The sequence below is a fragment of the Hypanus sabinus genome, chromosome 14, assembly GCF_030144855.1.
Source record: "Hypanus sabinus isolate sHypSab1 chromosome 14, sHypSab1.hap1, whole genome shotgun sequence".
Lineage (NCBI taxonomy): Eukaryota > Metazoa > Chordata > Chondrichthyes > Myliobatiformes > Dasyatidae > Hypanus > Hypanus sabinus.
In genome coordinates this window covers 43,041,826-43,059,883 of record NC_082719.1, presented here as the reverse complement: position 1 = coordinate 43,059,883, position 18,058 = coordinate 43,041,826, and the positions used below count along the sequence as shown (strand labels likewise).

The 18,058-nt window shown below is 41.7% G+C and overlaps 1 protein-coding gene across 3 annotated transcripts in view; it reads right to left on the bottom strand.

Annotated features, from left to right (window-relative positions):
• Positions 1-18,058, bottom strand: part of tbc1d1 (TBC1 (tre-2/USP6, BUB2, cdc16) domain family, member 1) — a 244,658-nt gene that overhangs the window by 118,237 nt on the left and 108,363 nt on the right. For all 3 annotated transcript variants that reach the window (XM_059989027.1, XM_059989028.1, XM_059989029.1), the window contains exon 2: positions 220-744. In XM_059989027.1, the coding sequence (XP_059845010.1) occupies positions 220-744 (525 nt within the window). The remainder of the gene's footprint in view (positions 1-219; positions 745-18,058) is intronic.

Below are 18,058 nucleotides of genomic sequence, written 5' to 3'. Positions count from 1 at the left end.
ACTGAATGAACAGGTAATGAAACTAAACCATAACCTTGAATTTTGCATGATGTTGAAAACCAGGAAAACTGCAGGGTAGTATTTGGTTCATTCTGTTTGCTGCACTTACAATGACCCCTTGCAGCTGCAAATAAGTGGGCACTTTCGACATTCCCAATTTAAAGGACTTACTAAGACAAAGCAAGTACACATGAATTGCAGAGATCAATTAGACATTACCGTGAACAGCATTGTCCTATTTGCCTTTGTGTTTGTTGGCTGCACAAAACTGGGTACGCTGGCTGCACGTTTCAGGGCTTCAACTGAGCTACCGCTCTCTGCTCCATCTGAGTTCAAAGTGCTGCCAACATCCAATGATTTACATTTCTCCAAAGTACTCTGTGATGGTTTAACTTGAGGTTCATGATGAATAGACAGCCTAGGAGCAGATTTGACTCTCTTTTGTGATAATGGTATTGAAAGCTTGGAGCGTAATGACAACGAGCTATCTGTCCGTGGTCTCTCCAGCTTTTTCTCTGTGGCGGCTTCTTTCTTTTCCTCATTACGTTGCTGGAGGTGGTTGAACTTATCGATACATTCATCAATGAGTGCTGGTGGAGCTTTCTTGTGGGCCACTGTTATCTTCCCAACAAACAGGACTTCATACTTCTGAGCAAATGACTCATCATCGGGCATGCGGATTTGGGTCTCTTCCTGATAGACTGTCTTCCCAGCTTGACGGATGGTACTGATGATCTCTGGGACCTGGAGGAAATAACAGAAAGGGATTTAAAAAAACATTTATTAACAACTCAAGACACTCCCCAGTTATCATAGCAAGATGCAAATCAACCAATGTCAAACCCTTCTAAAGGTTCTTTTTTACTTTCACTTTTTTCAGTTTCATACTTTCCCATTATTGCCTCTTTACTGTGGAGATTCCCTCAAGATTTCAACCCTCATCAGAAATAAACTCAGACTTTGCAGGTTCTCTCAAGTATCTGCCCAAAGGTGTCCCTCTTAATGAACCTCACCACTTTTCAACATAGAACACAAAAGCACAGCACTGGAATTAGCTCTTCATGTATAGAACCATGATATCCTATGCCGAGCATGAAGCCAAATTAATCTATTTCCATCTGCCTATACATGGTTTATATCTCCTCAACCCCTATGTGTTTTAAATTTGACTTTGTTTATAACATTTTAGTTGAAGTCCACTCATTTTATCCAGATAAAACTAGGTAATTTGAGAAAACAGTTTCCAGCTACACTGAGATATTCTTCAGTAGTATATCTCAAGCTTTTTCCATGATAGTGCAATTGGGACTGGCATCGTCCATTGGATACAATGACATTCATTATTAGCCCTTCCTATTTCTACCTTGTGGATCTCTTCCAATTTTTCCCAACTGCTCCTTCCCCCGACTGGTTACACTTCCAACTTTCTATTTGATTTTATTAGCAGAGCACAAGGCAATCATGTGGGCTTTATAAATTTGGTGCATTATTTAACATGCCCAATATTCATGGTGAGTAAACAGAGATCATTCTTCATTATCAAATGGTATAAAATCTAAGTGTAGACATGATCTTCCCAGGACCCTTCAACTATCCCAACAGCTACAGTATTAACTCCCAAATTACAAAGTCTATTGTTATAAGTTTTTTATTTACAATCTCTTGGCTGCTCATCCAATATTATGATCACTCTATTACAATAGCCATCGACACACAGATGTTATATTTGCCAGTAGATTCTGGAAACCTCTAATATCATACACTTATGCTGTAGGATCAGGCATCAAAGTGTACATTATTGCAATTGAATTGTTAACAGACTGAAAATACAAAAGGTACCACGATCAGGTTTGTTAGTGGTAGGGAAGGGGTGTGAGGGGAAGTTGAGTTTGATTACTTGGGTGCTTGATAACCTAGAAACAATCTCAATAGGGGCATAGAGCAGAACAGGTCAATCAGCCAAGCTCGAGTTACCAGTGTACTTGGCTGTCTGAAGCACATTTCTGAATGACTGCACAAATGTCCTTGCACACACAGTAGTGGTGATGTTGCTAGTGATGGTCCAAAAACATCACAAATAAGTAAGGGTTCAGACATCTACCAGCTGCATCACATCATAAAGTGGAAACAGTTATACAAAGTGATACAGAGAAATGGGTCCTTCAGCCACCACCTGCTTCCTAACCATCCACACTGATCCCATTTACCAGCATTTATTCCGTAACCTATTATGCAATTCATGTGCTTGTCCAGATGCTTCTTACGTGTTCCTCCCTCTATCAGCTTTGAGGCATTCTCACTTTAGAAAACAAACTCAGCTTAAAGAGGCAGGTTTGAACCCGAGTCAAGTCACCCAAGTCATAACTGGCCAATGGGGCACCTCAGATGCTGTGGGCTTCATCTGACCCATTGTGAAGTTTGTTTTGCAGAGTTGCTTCTTTAAATACAGGCCAAGAGACCAAGTACATGATCCACAAATAAATAATTAGAAATGAAACTCATGGCTTAATGAGCTTCTGTTTGTCAGAATACATCATTTTGGGGATGGGAGACCACAGGAGATATTCTTGACCAGTTCTGTGGTGACACATCAGTTTCAGTTTGACTGTGGTCTATGAAACCAAACCACTGCACAATAATCTCAGGAAGGAAATGAGAAGCTTGAACAAAATGGCCAACTGACTTCCACCCCAAGGCTGTGTACTTGGACCCCTGCTCTGCTCACTTTCAATTATGACTGTGTGGCTAAGCACAGATCCAACGCCATGTTCAAGTCTGCTGATGTCACCACTGTCATAGGCCAAATCAAAGAGGTGATGAATCAGCATACAGGAGGGAGACGGAAAATCTGTCTGAGTGATGCCACAACAACAACAACCTCTTACTCAATGTCAGCAAGAACAAGCAGCTGATTATTGATTTCAGGAGGAGGGAATTAGAGGACAATGAGCCAGCCCTCAAAGAATCGGAAGTGGAAAGGATTAACAAATTTAAATTCTTCAAAGTTACTATTTTGGAGGACCTGTTGTGGGTCCAGTACACAAGTGCAATTATGAAGAAAGGACAGCAGTCACTCTACTTCAAGGAGTTAGCATAGATTTGGCATGACATCTGAAACTTTGACAAACTTCTATAGATGTGTGGTGAACAGGCTGTATCACAGCTTGGTATGGAAACACCAATGCCTTTGAATGGAAACTCCAACCATAAGTTGTGGATACGACCAGTCTATCATGGGTAATACCTTCCCCCCATCGAGCACATCTACATGAAGCGTTGTTGCAGGAAAGCAGCATCCATCATGAGCGACCTCCCCCCACCCAGGACATGTCCTCTTCTCGCTGCTGCCATCAGGAAGGCAGTACAGCAGCCTCAGGATTCACAGTTATGACCCCGAACGATCAGGTTCTTGAACCAAAGGGGATAACTTCACTCAACTTTATTTGCCTCATCATTGAAATGTTCCACACACTAAGGACTCACTTTCAGGGACTCTTCATCTTGTGTTCTCGATTTTTTTCTTTTTGTATTTGCACAGTTTGTTGTCATATGCACACTCGCTGAAATCTGAGGTTTGTGTGGTCTTTCATTTATTCTATTATGGTTATTATTCTGTTATGGATTTACTGAGTATGTCACCAAGAAAATGAATATCAAGGTTGTATAGGGTGGCATATATATACTTTGATAATAAATTTACTTTGAATAAGAACTACGTTTAGTTTATCTTTTATCAGTTCTTGAAGTTTCCAGGTTCTGGTTTTAAAATGCAAGGACGGAAATCAATCTAAACTAAATATCTGAATTGCACTTGTGTGAATATAAAACAGGTCTTTCCTCAAGACCTCTAACCCTCTCCGGTTTAGTGGTCCCAGATCACAAAGGACCACTAAATTCCCTGAATTCTTTTGGGGCGTGTTGTTCCTCGTGCAGGAAAAGAAGCCGAATAGCAAAGCAGAAGCGTTGCCAGCTGGTGGCGGAGTGATGTCACCGGACTTTGAGGTGAATGGTCTCGAGTTCAAATCCGGCCGGCTCCTTGTCATGCTTTCCATCTGTGCTGGGTTGAGTGTTGAGCTGGCAATTCAGCCTTGTAAAAGAATGGTCAAGCGCTACAGAAACGGCAAAAAATGCCACCCAATGCGCCACAAAGTGTGAAAAGGGACAGCAAAGCACAAGTGTTAGGAGGCACCATATCTGCACTAGCACATTTAATTTGTATCGGCATTAGAAGTTTCTCACCCGAATTCACAGCTGAGTGGGCTGTAATGTTAACATTCTTGGCCTGAAAGTGTTGAATGTCTTTCATTAATTTGAAGAGTACACAGATGAGTACTTGAGAAGCAATTAGTTTCTGTGATTTTGTGTAAAACTGGTTCAATATTTCAGAGAAGCAATATATTGTCTAAAAAGGAACAGGTTGTTTAATAAATTGCTATGAAATCAGAATCATCTTAAGGATAAAATTTCATTTTCCACCAACACAAATGGTTCTTGAGCCATTTTGCACAGACAATAAGAATTATTTACAGTATAGAGAGGAAGAATAAGATAAATAAGCCAACAATATCTTTTTTGTTAAACCATCCAATAAGAAAAATAGGCACTTTTATACAGGACCTTCCATATTTTATTCAAACACCTCAGAGGCTATTGAAAACTTTTGAGGTCAACTCATGGTTGCAATTTAGGAAACACTACAGCTAATTTGCACACAACAAATTTTCACCCACGTTAATGTGATTTCAGCTAGATCATCTGTTTAGTAATATTGAGTAGTTGAAAATTATTGGGCATGAACTGGGAATAACTCCACTACTCCTCAACATAGCATAAAGGGACTTCTATATCCACCTGGGAGAGTAACCAAGAACTCTGTGCCAGCTCGCTTCCTTTTAACCCACAAGAGTTGTGTTCACTAGAAGGGTCACTGCTGCCACTTACAGTTAGGGTGCCTAATTATGACACTTGAGAGCCTACCAAAATCTTTTCCTCATACAAGTTTTCACTTACTCCATTAGATTACCTTGTTTAATGTTTCTGAATTCTTGCTTTGTACATATATTTGACAATTCTATTATGGATTTCATGCACATTTCCTCTGAATGCTTTTGTTACTTGATGATAATATACAACATTTTTACTTTCAATTATTCAGAGACGTGAAAGACACCGCTAGCTGCACTGTGTACTTGTTGCTTTCCAAACCTTTACCCAAGAAAACAGGATGAAGCAACATTAAAACTACTGGCAGCAACTGGGAAGCCAAGAGTACTCATGACATCAATCTCCATGAACAAATTAGTAGAATTGGATAGGTTCATGGAGGGAAGGAGCTTGGAGAGTTTATAAGCTGAATGCAGGCAACTGGGAGGATGCCGTGGATGGTATGGACCAATTGGGCCGAAAGACCAGTTTCTATGCTGTATTACTTTATAACCTCAGATGTGCTATTTAGTTTTGAAGTCACAGGAGTTCTCAGATCGCATCAAGGACAAAGACTGGCATTGCAGCATTGGTCCGTCCTCTAGCACACAAGAGCATTAAGGTTATTAAAATCTGGTTGTTCTTTGTCTTTTAGACTGATGAGGTGTGTTGTGGTATATCCAGATGAAAGTCTGAACATTTCTAAGGGACTCTGAGAGTTTGAAGCATGCAAGGTGTCTGTACAAGTTAAACACCAGTTAATGTTATAGCAGTTCTTTTCTTACACAATAGGTTTGTTAAACCTTTGCTAATAGCCTCTGGATTCTTTCTTAGCCTCAGGCACTAGTGGCATGAGAACAAAAGACCAAAGAATCTGTCTATGCATGCCTCTCCATGCTTGTTGACTGAACACCTATTTATTGAGGCACTTTTTGCTCAGTACCTGGGACCTCGGCTACATCCACACTAGACCAGATAATTTTGAAAACGCAGGTTTCGCGTAAGAACAATAGTCATCCACACTATGCGTTTTTGAAAATATCTGTCCACATTGAAATGGAGATCTCGGTGAATCTCCTCCTACTGCACATGCACAGGACACATCTACCGAAAACAAGCGACAAGTTTGGTGTCGAATCTCGCCCTGAAAGTGCGCGTTTGTGCAGTTACAGACTAGAAAAACTTCAAACAACAGACAGCTGGTGGCTCTCGTGTAGGAGAACTTAAAAGTAAAAAAAAACAAATACTGGCGCATACGGTGGCAACCGACAGGGAGTTCATGGACAGATTGACCCGGCTGATGACAAACATTGAAAAACTGACTAACTCTGTTGCATTAATAAAGCACCTTGTTAAATGTATAAAGCATTTCTGCATCGGTGTTATCTTGTATTTCCATACAATGTTACATTAGGCTGTTACACATCTATTGTCAGAGAAGTACTTGCGTAAATAGGTAAACCACCTTCATATGAGCAAGGACAGAAAATGGCAAAGTGAGTATACTTATTTATTCAGTAAGTTATTTGGTGAGTACATTCCTAACTCTTCTGGTGTCAGTCTCATTGCCGTCTGTCCAGAAATTGTTAGGTTGCGTTCAAGAAAACAATGAAATAGCACGCTGCCGCCTGACAGCGTTTTCAGATTTCTCCGGTTACCCCATCCACACTGCTCCAGCTGATCCGACATTTTCAAAAATACACACTTCAGAGAGCATTTCTGAAAAGCTCCGGTTTTGGGGGACGAAAACACCATTTTAGTGTGGACAGAGGGTAAAAACGAAGAGAAAAAAGCTTCGGTTACGGATTTATCCGGTGTGGTGTGGACATAGCATTCACCTAGACCACGGATCGCGATTGATTGGTGCCTAGGGCAGACCTAGGGTGATTTCATGAGTTGGAATTTGGAGTTGCCCCAACAACGGCAACAATCAAATGGCAGCTGAGAATCATGAGCCCTGAAATCTTTGTAGTTTACAACATAATATTTAACGCGGTTTATTTGTGCTTTGTTTAACGATAATAAATTAGGCTTAAGTTACTTTGTTGTGCTTGTATGATTACCACCACATCTCCTGGACACTTGAATTGGTTTGGGCCTTTTGGGTCTGATCAGCCCAGCCCATTACACAAAGTTGTGTAAATGTTACCACAAATGAATTTTGCATTGGCTGCAATGCAGGGATGAAGTGGATAGAAAACATTGGTATGGGATAGGTGGGGGATGGGTGGGTGTTGGGAGTTTTTAAACCAGATGTCAGTGCAAATGAAAATCTGCTGAACAGGAGGGAAAACGCAGGAATCTAGTTTCTTGAGGAGTGATAAGCCAACTAGAGATGTACGATAAAAAAAGAGTCGCTTCTCTCTGGATTAAATGGATTGGTCAACATTCTTTTTGGGATTATGCACAGAAAAGTGTTTATTTGTCACAATGACATCATTATTTTGTCCAACAAGTTTTCCAGCAGATTTATAACATTGAATCAATCTTTAGTATCAAATCTAGTTTAGACTTCCTGAAAGGGTCAGACCATTTCTTCTGCTTTAACACCTCTTGATTCTTAAGACCTCCTAGTTCTCCTTAATTAAAAAAGTTATCATCCACTTATTCCATCCTGTCAGAGGATTTTCAAATTTATAACAAACTTACAGAAAATCAACAACATAGGATACCTTTCAGTCTTGTGCCTGGGCCAACTGATAAATTGCTACCCAAATGGACCTTGTTCATCAATAACCTGCTCACCTCTGGGCAGTATGGGCTCTGCCAAGTGCACTCGGCTCCAATGAGTTCCAATGGAGAAGTAAGAATTGCCCTCTGCGTTTGATAAAGCTATGCTTTAAGAACCTGTAATATAACTGGAGCCAAGGGAAAGGGGGCAAACACATGTCTCATCTAAAAAGAATGCCTGCAGCTGTAATCAATGTGGAAACCCCTGGTACATGACCACTCACCATAGAAGCAAGGCATTTGGAAGTGAATCTGCATCACCACCTCAAACTACCTACCTGCCTTCTCCCTCAAGCACCTACTGTCCTATCCGTGGAATATGAAACAGAAACATCAGGCCATTCCGTTCATGATGTTGTGCCAATCTTGATGCCAATTTATTCTAAATGGCTGCCTCCTGTGTATCATTCATATCCCTCCATCCCCTTCATATTCATATGCCAGTCTAACAGCATCAAACTCAACCAAACTGCCTGCTTCCACTACTACCCCATTCCAGGCACCTACCACTTTGCATAAATAGACTTCACAATTATGTTACGTATACATATATGTTCATCCTCGCCCCCAAGTATAAAATCACATCCTCTGGTGATTGATAATTCTGCTGGAGAAAAGATTCTGACTATCTATCTGTGACTCTCCAAGTTTTAAAAACTTTTAACAGGTTACTTCTCAGTCTCTGATGCTCTAGGGAGAACAATGCAAGTTTGGCCAACCTTTCCATACAACTCAGCCTCTAAATCAGGCAGCATCCTGGTAAACTTCTTCTCCATCCTTTCCACGGTCTCTGCATCCTTCTAATAATGGAGGAAACTGAACTGCATGCAAGACTCCAAGTGCAGTGTGACTAAAGTTTCATATAGCTGCCGCACCATTCCCTTATATTATATTCTCAACACCGCTACCAATGAAGGCAATTACCCAGAATGCTTTCCACATAAGAGGCCACTTTCAGTGAACTATGAACTCGAACCCCAAGATCCCACTGACACTTAATACTATATTTTCTCCTTTCACTTGGCCTTCCAAAGCGCTACACCTTACACTTGCTGGATTAAACTCCATCTGCCACTTCTCTGCCCATAACTCTAACTGATCTACTTTAATATATGAAAACTTAGACAGATTAATGCTCAACACTTTATAAAAATAAAACAGAATGTTAAACAGAATTCTGTAAAATTGTGTTAAAGTGTGACCTGTTCAAGTAACTCCGATGAGAAAAGGCATTGTAGATCCCAAGTTTGTACCACCCCGTGCAGTAGCACAGAAGAGACATGGGTAGTAAAACATGAACAAGATGGAGGATGCAGAAACAATCAATCTGCTGTAAAAACTCAGGGTATCTGCAGGAGAAACGGAACTGTCGATCTTTTGGGTTGAAATTCCGCATTGGAACCGACAGCAGAGAGGGGAGATCTCTAGTATAAAAAGGAGAGAGGGAAGTGAGATGGGAGCCCAAGGTAGCTGGTAAATGGAGGAGAGTGAAAGACAACAGGTGGGGGGTGGTGGAATTGTGACTCAGTGGTAAGTGAATGAAAGATGGACGCAGGCAAACAAGGGGAAAAATGAAAAATATGATAAATAAAATAAAATAAATTTTTCATCCAGACGGGTGATCATATACACAATGAGTAAACAGAGAAAGCGGTTGAGGCACAGGCACATTATCTATTTTAAAAGGTACTTGGATAGAAAGTTTTAAATAGCAATATAGGCCAAACCACAGCAAATGAGGCTAGTTTGGAATCTTGGTTGGCATGGAGCCTTAGGCTGAACTGTAACTCTGTCTCTATAGTGAAGGAACACATTTCTTGGCTTAAAACAATCTAGAGTGCTTCAGTGAATTGTAAAACTTTGCCAGGTAGACCTCAGAGTCAGTGGGTCTTGATTTTTATTGCCCATAGCAATCATGATTGCTGATTATTATTTGATATTAGGCCAGCGCAGACAGGTTGTGTAGACAACAGGAATGATATTGCCGGTCCAGAATTAGTTTTTAAATGTCATTGCGCACAACTTCTTGCCCTGCTTTTAATGAGCACCCCATATTAGGCAATATTCCCTCTTGATTTTCAGCCACAGAACATAAAACAGCTGAACTTGGAAATACTGCAGCATCTTTAAAGGCAGGAGTTGAAAGACTGGAGCAGTAACTGGAACAAAGGAAAACTGACTCAGCATTTTGTCAGAGCAAGCACAAACAAGGACTTGCTTTCCTGAAAAAAAAATGCTCTTCAGAACACTTCCTGCATTTTTGTGAAATGTTGAACTGTCTTGCATATTATAAGGTCTCAACACAGCTGGGGGGGGGGGGGGGGGGAGGGCTGCAATTGCTTTCAGAATGCCTTTCCTTAATCACGTAAGTATCAACCACAAACATGCACATGATGCACAGAAAGTGGGTGACATAGGATTAGAAGATGTAGAAATCTTACGGGTAGAGTTAAGTAACTGCAATGGTAAAAAGACCTTGATAGGAATTATATTCAGTCCTCTGAACAGTAGCCAAGAAGTGGGATATATTTACAATGCGAAATAGAAAAAGCATGTTAAAATACTAATGGAGGATTTTAACATGCAGGTTGATCGAGAAAATCAGCCTGGTGCTGGATCCCAAGAGAGGGAATTTAGAGAATGCCTAAGAGAGGGTTTTTAAGAGCAGGTTGTGGTAGAGCCAACTGGAAGAAAGGCATTTCTGGACTGGGTGACGTGTAATGAACCAGATTTGATTAGGGAGCTGAATGCCGCAAACCCTTAGGAGGCAGTGATCACAATACGATCGAATTCGCCCTGCAGTTAGAGATGGAGAAGATAAAGTCAGGAGGTATCAGAATTATAGGGCCAAAGTTGATTGGAAGAGGACACTAGCAGGGATAGTAGCAGAGCAGCAATGGCTGAAGTTTCTGGTGACAATTCAAAGGGCCCAGGACAGATACGTCTAAAGGTGAAGAAATATTTTAAAAGAAGGATGAGGCAACCATGGCTGACACGGAAATAACAGGCAGGATAGACAAAGGAGAGTCAGTGGATGCTGTTTTCTTGGATTTTCACAATGATTTTGATAAGTTGCCATACAAGAGGCTGCTTAACAAGGTAAGAGTCCATAATACTACAGGAGATATATTAGCATGGACAGAAGGCAGGAGGTGAAGAGTGGAAATTGACAGTGACTTCTGGTTTACAATGGCACTGGTAAAGCACAGTGATGACTTGTTGGCAAACAAAACTATCAACTACCTTGTGCTTGGAACTGATTACTGTAACCAATAGCTTTTAACTTCCCTTTTGGAGTAAGCTTTTGAACTGCATGTATGACCTGGCATTTTTGCAGTGTGAACAGAAGAACTGAGGGTGTAGGATGGTTATGTTGTGGCAGGTATGGGTTGAATCGAGGCAGTGGAGCCCAGGCCCGATAACAGGGGAACGAACTAATGTTTAGCCACAGCTGGAGCACAGGGCGGCATTACAGTGGCGATGTGAGGCAAAGTTGTTGCAGCGGCCCGGGAGCAAGGAATGGCTGACTTAGTGCCGGAGCAAAGAGGAAGGGTGGGGATGGGCCAAATCAAGGTGGCAGAGCCTGGGCCTGAGTGCATGGAACAAATCACTTTCTGAGTCGATTTAAGAATGGGTAGGATGGGAAAGCTGACTGCTCCTCGAGATTTACTTGCCTCTGCACCGAACCGAGGCTACAGCCTGCAACTGAGGGGCTCCTGAATCAGCTGTTGTGATGACTGGCTTTGTATCTCTGGACTCATTTTCATGAGCTTGTTTTGAATGTTATTTGTTAATCCTGATTGCTTGTATGATTTGTTACTTTTCTGCACATTGGGTGTTTGGCGATCTTTTTTAACAACTTCTATTGGGTTTCTGTGTTTTGTGGCTGATCTCAAGGTTGTACAAAGTATACATACTTTAATAAATGTACATTGAAAATTGTAGTAAAGTGGGGCTATTCTGATTGGTTGCTGGTAACTGTGGTGTTCTGCAAGAGTCAGTATTGGGACGACTTCTTTTCACGTTATGTCACTGATTTGGATGACGGAATTGACGGCTTTGTGGCCAAGTTTGTAGATGATACAAAGGGAGGGGCAGTTAAGTGTTGAAGAAGCAGGGAGTCTGCAGGACTTAGACAGATTGGGAAAATGGACAAAGAAGAGGCAGATGGAATATAGTGCAGGGAAGTGTATAGTCATGCATTTTGGTAAAAGGAATAAAGGCATGGATGAGAAGAAAGTTCTAAAATCAGATGTGCATAGGGACTTGAGAGTCATTATGCAGGATTCTGTAAAGGTTAATTTGCAGGTTGAGTAGGTGGTAAGGAAGGCAAATGCAATGTTGGCATTTATTTTGAGATTAATAGAATATAAAGTAGGGAGGTCATGCTGAGGGTTTATAAGGCATTGGCCAGACCACACTTGGAGTATTGTGAGCAGCTTTGGGCCTCCTATCTAAGAAAAGCCATGCTGGGATTGGAGGGCCCAGAGGAAGTTCACGAGAATAATTCCAGGAATGAAAGGGTTAATATTTGAGAAATATTTGATGACTTTGGGCATGTACTCACTAGAGTTTTAAAGAATGAGAGGAGAAATCTCACTGAAACCTATCAAATACTGAAAGACCTAGATAAAGTAGTTGTAGAGAGGATGTTTCCTACAGTGGGGGAGTCGAGGACCAGAGGAAACAGCCTCAGAATAGATGGATGTTCATTTAGAACAGAGATGAGGAGGAATTTCTTTAGTCAGAGGGTGGTTAATCTGTGAAATTCATTGCCAAATCATTGAGTATATTTAAAGCGGAGGTCGATAGGTTCTTGATTAGTCTGGGCATCAAAGGGTATTGTAAGAAGGCAGGAGAATGGGGTTGAGAGGGATAATAAATCAGCCATGATGGAATGGCAGAGAAGACTTGATAGGCCAAACGGCCCAATTCTGCTCCTATGTAAAGACATTGGACCATAAGACATGTAAAGACATGTCTTATGGTCCAATTTGGCAAGTCACATGTCAAATTTATATATGCAAGGTCTTAACAAAAAAATGGAAATCTCTAATGAGGGTCTGAAATGCCAAGTCTTAAGGTTGAATGCAGCCTTAAATAACAAGTCAAGGGGATTCATTTCTGACTCAATATTTGGAAGCTGCACAACGACCTTACCATATAAGTGCAAAATATAAAAGCAACATTGTCATTGAATCAGAAGTTCTAAATTTAGTCTCTACTTCACAACACACACACACAGATTCTATTTAGATTAGCAATTCAATGTAGTCCTGAGAAATGGATGTGTTGTTAAAGCAACATCTCTGAACTAAGTAACTTGTGTCCAGTGACTGTATTCAAAAGAACAGGCCAGTTGCCTTAGTGTCCTAGCCAGCGTTTATCCTTAAGCTACTGCCATGAAAGAATATTATCGATATTCTGTGGCTTCACGGTAATGTCTCATCCAGACAGTGACAATTCTGCCCATGTGGTATACCCTCTGTACTGCCTGGATGTGCCAGGCTAGCTCATGTTAAGCAGGGCTGGAATCTACGTTACACGACTCCAAGGTGAGAAACCCACCCCCCCAGCCATGGCTGACGTTCAGACTTCCTCGCCATCACAATGGACAGTCATCTGAACAAACAGGTAATATTTTAGGGAGTTAAATCACTTCTTTAATGCAATAGAGATCACCACTTCAACTATAGAAACTGACCAATGACAGCTGAAATTTCATGTTTGCTGGAAACTTGGTGCAGTTATTTATTTCTCCCCATTTTTCATTAAAGATTCTGGCAAACACATTGTATTTTTCTCTGTCCTATTTCTGTGAAAGGGTCGACTGTCTCCATTAATGTTGCCTGATCTGGTGTTTTTTCCAGAATTTTCAGTTTTTGTTTGAGTTTCATTGGAAGTAGCTGAAGCAGGTATAAAAATAACATTTAAAATACGTTTGTATAAGTGCATGGACAGGATGAGGTTTGAAGGCATATGAGCCAAATGGGACTAGCTTGGACTAGCTAGGGTCAACATGGATGAGTTGGGTCAAGGGGCCTTTTCCCATGCAGTATGACTTTCCAGTATCGCCAGTGTTCTTTATGCTTTTCTACTAATGCTTGATTTAATGAAGCTGAAATCGCCAAATGGAATACGACAGATTAAAAAACAGGAGATACAGTTCTGATGTTGCAAACCATCAGCTGCGGATACAGGCCCTTCAGCCCACTGACTCTGTGCTGACCACCAAGCACGCACTTAGACTGTATACTGATCTCATTTTTAAAAAATTTCCCCAAACTTTACCATTTGCCTACACACTAAGCATAATTTACAGTAGCTAATTATACCAGTGGCCTAGCAGCCTACATGACAGAGATCTGAGATTTAAAAAATAGTATAGAAAAATAGAAAACATACAACACAATACAGGCCCTTCAGCCCACAAAGCTGTACCGAACATGTCCCTATCTTAGAACTACCAGGGCTTTACCCATATCCCTCCACTTTTCTAAGCTCCATGTATCCAGCCAGCAGTCTATTAAAAGACCCCATCATTTCCGCCTCTACTACCGCCGCTGGCAGCCCATTCCACACACTTACCACTCTGCGTAAAATACCTACCCCTAACATCCCCTCTGTACCTACTTTCAAGCACCTTAAGACTATGCCCTCTCGTGCTAGCCATTTCAGCCCTGGGAAAAAGCCTCTGACTATCCACATGATCAATGCCTCTCATTATCTTTTACACCTCTATCAGGTCATCTTTCATCCTTCATTGCTCTAGGAACAAAGTTCACTCAACCTATTCTCATAAGGCATGCTCCCCAATCCAGGCAACATCCTTGTAAATCTCCACTGCACCGTTTCTATGATTTCCAAGTCCTTTTTGTAGTGAGGTGACCAGAACTGAGCACAGAACTCAAAGTGGGGTCTGACCAGGGTCCTATATAGATGCAACATTACCTCCCGGTTCCTAAACTCAATCCCACGATTGATGAAGGCCAATGCACCGTATGCCTTCTTAACCACAGAGTCAATCTGCTCAGCAGCTTTGAGTGTCCGATGGACTCGGACCCCAAGATCCCTCTGATCCACCACACTGCCAAGAGTCTTGCCATTAATACTATATTCTGCCATCATATTTGACCTACCAAAATGAACCACCTCACATTTATCTGGGTTGAACACCATCTGCCACTTCTCAACCCAGTTTTGCATCCTATCAATGTCCCGCTGTAACCTCTGACAGCCCTCCACACAATCCACAACACCCTCAACCTTTAATGTCATCAGCAAATTTACTAACCCATCCCTCATCCTCATCCAGGTCATTTATAAAAATCACCAAGAGTAAGGGTCCCAGAACAGATCCCTGAGGCACACCACTGGTCACCAGCCTCCATGACCCGTCTACAACCACTCTTTGCCTTCTGTGGGCAAACCAGTTCTGGATCCACAAAGCAAGGTCTCCTTGGATCCCATGCCTCCTCACTTTCTCAATAAGCCTTGCATGGGGTACCTTATCAAATGCCTTGCTAATATTCCGCTTACAATACAGACAACATTGCTCCTTCATACCCACATACAAGAATTTATTACACATAAGAAGAGAACAGTCCGAGCACTGGTCCCTGGGGAGACATAATTTACAATCTTTTGTCTGAGAAACCAAAACTTTTTCACTTTCTGTAACTAAGCCAGTTCTGCTGCATGTTGCCATTGATGCCTTGGTTCCTGTTGATGCTTTTGCTAACTACCCCTTTGTATGAGACTTAATCAAATACCCTCTAAAAATGTAAGAGAACTACTACTACATTTTCTGTATTTGACTTGTCTCAAAAAAATTCCTAATTAGTCAAACAAAACTAATTCGGCTAGCCTTTACTGAACGAGGGTTAAATAACCAGCCTAACTTTGGATATACTCTTGAAATCACTGTTGAATAAGGAGATTGCTACTTTCCAATCTTCTGCCTCCTCCCTGTATAAAAGTGGACAAGTATGACAAATATTTGGAATCTGTACTCTCACTTCCTCCAGTCACCTAGGATACACCATATCCAATGCAAATGACTTGATAGCTTTTGAGCACAAGCAAACTTTCTAGAACTTTCTCTCAAATTTTCATTCCAGTGATGATCTCTGCGTTGCCTTCCTTTTAGTGAGGTTTTGCAACATTCTCATTCACTTTCTGCCTCTATACACAAATCACTCGAATCCCAAACAGATCTTTTCCTTTTGTTTGTATTTTCCTACTACTTAAACACTGATAGTTGGCAATAGGAAGAAGGTCAGTGATAGTGATCGGAATTATTGGTGTGAATGAACACACACATTTCTTTCAGTTAGTCCTGATGAAGGGTCTCGGCCCGAAATGTCGACAGTGCTTCTTCCTATAGATGCTGCCCGGCCTGCTGCGTTCCACCAGCATTTTGTGTGTGTTGTTTATAGTTTTTTGATTTCTCTTCTTCATTGCTCTTCAGTTCCTCAGAGGGAAAAGGATTCTGCAGCACATAACCAGTCACAACCTACCCTGACTTTAGCTCTGGAAAGGCCTGCCAAGCACTTATCATCGAACCACATCGCAGAATGCTATTGGCCTACTTTACCACATCTCATGGCTTTGATTGTAAGCACACTGCTTGTGAAAGTTGGGCTGCTAATCAACAAGCCTTATCGATGTGCAATCACAGCTGCATTTGTGATGAAAATTCAGGTGCTGTGTTACCGAAGCTGGTCTGCCATCGGATGAAGGCATCGCCCCTGCAGTGGGATCCTGTGCATTAACCAGCACCACCTGCTGTCTCCGGTCACATACCAGCTGAACACAGACACTGGAAGATCCTTCCATCCCGCTACAGGGCAGAGTTGACATGCGAGGATGGGAAAGCAAGACACACACATTACTAGCCCCTTGTAACATGGCGGAACTTATAATTCTGAGCATCTATTTAGCTGTGGAACAGGATTTTCACTGGCCTGTCAGCCAGAAAAATGTTGGCTCAAGTATCAAATCAGCACTACTTATTTATTAATGTCACACAATCAAACTGCTTTAAATGTTGTTGTCCAAACATCATAAGATAGCACAAACCACTGCAACACACACAGAATGCTGGAGGAACTCAGCAGGCCAGGCAGCAACTACGAAAAAGATGGACAGTTCGTCTTTCAGGCCGAGATCCTTCTGTCTCATCCTGAAATGTCGACTGGTTACCTTTTTCCATAGGTGAATGAATATTAGTGTAGTCTGAAGATTTCTCTTCTCCATTGGACTTGCTCTTTAACTCCTCACGGGAATAAGGATTCTGCAGCTCAAAACTGGTTACATCTGTCCAGAAAAGTCGACTATTCACTCATTTCCATAGATGCTGCTGGACCTGCTGAGTTCCTCCAGTATTTTGTGTGTGTTGCTCAGATTTCCAGCATTTGCAGATTTTTTTCTTGTTTCGTGACAATGAAGTTGTATTCACTCTGTACCATTCATGCCTTTGAGACATCAGAAGCATTTTACAGTGGCGGCCTGTTCACAAGGCAGACTAAGTGAATGGACAATCAGATCATCTGCTTTTTGATTTGAACAAGAACATTTTAAACCATTCCCATGGGATCTCATACTTCAACAAGAAGGAGGAGGTATTAGTTTAATGTTTCATCAGATAAACCACACTTCCAAATATGTAGCACTTCCTCAGATAATGCTCCAATATATAGGTCAAGGTTCCACAATAAAATCTGTGAGGAGCTTGAAATTTTAATGTTTTGCCAGTACAATAACCAATCAAGTTCTTGACAGCTGATTCACTTGCTGCAAAGCGCTGACCTAAACATTTGACCTGCTATGGATACTGAACTGTCCTCACACTAGGGAAAACAGCAAGAGATAGCAGTATGATCCCTCACTCCAGGGGAAAAGGAAATGCATTTTACATTCTGTAAAGTCACTCAGCCCTTGTGCAGCTTTGTCAAGAGTGTACAGCTGCATAATGCTTTCTTTTTACATTCTGGAAAGAAAGTGCTTTGGGTACCATTGTCAGCATTCAAATGGACCAGTGATTGTGCCCTTAAGTAAGTACTGTAGCGGTGTGCTACACGCAGCGCTAAAATTACGACACGGAGTCGGTAACTGCAGTCGAAGGAAAAAAACTTTATTCGAAAACTTCAGCCTCACTTTTAAGCCTCTGTCAACCGGCCCCCCATGGCGCAGAGGCTCCAAAGCTCTGTGCTCGCAAACCCCCGTAGGCTATCTAATTGTGAGTCGGTTCGGATACGCTAGGAAATGGGTCGCCACATAACCCCCACCCCCAGAACCGGCGATACACCCCCCAATGTCCACAGTCTGGGCCAGAACCTGCTTGGGAGGTCGGCCTCTGCGCCGAGGCGCCGGAAACTCGGCCGGTTGCGCCTGGTCCACATGG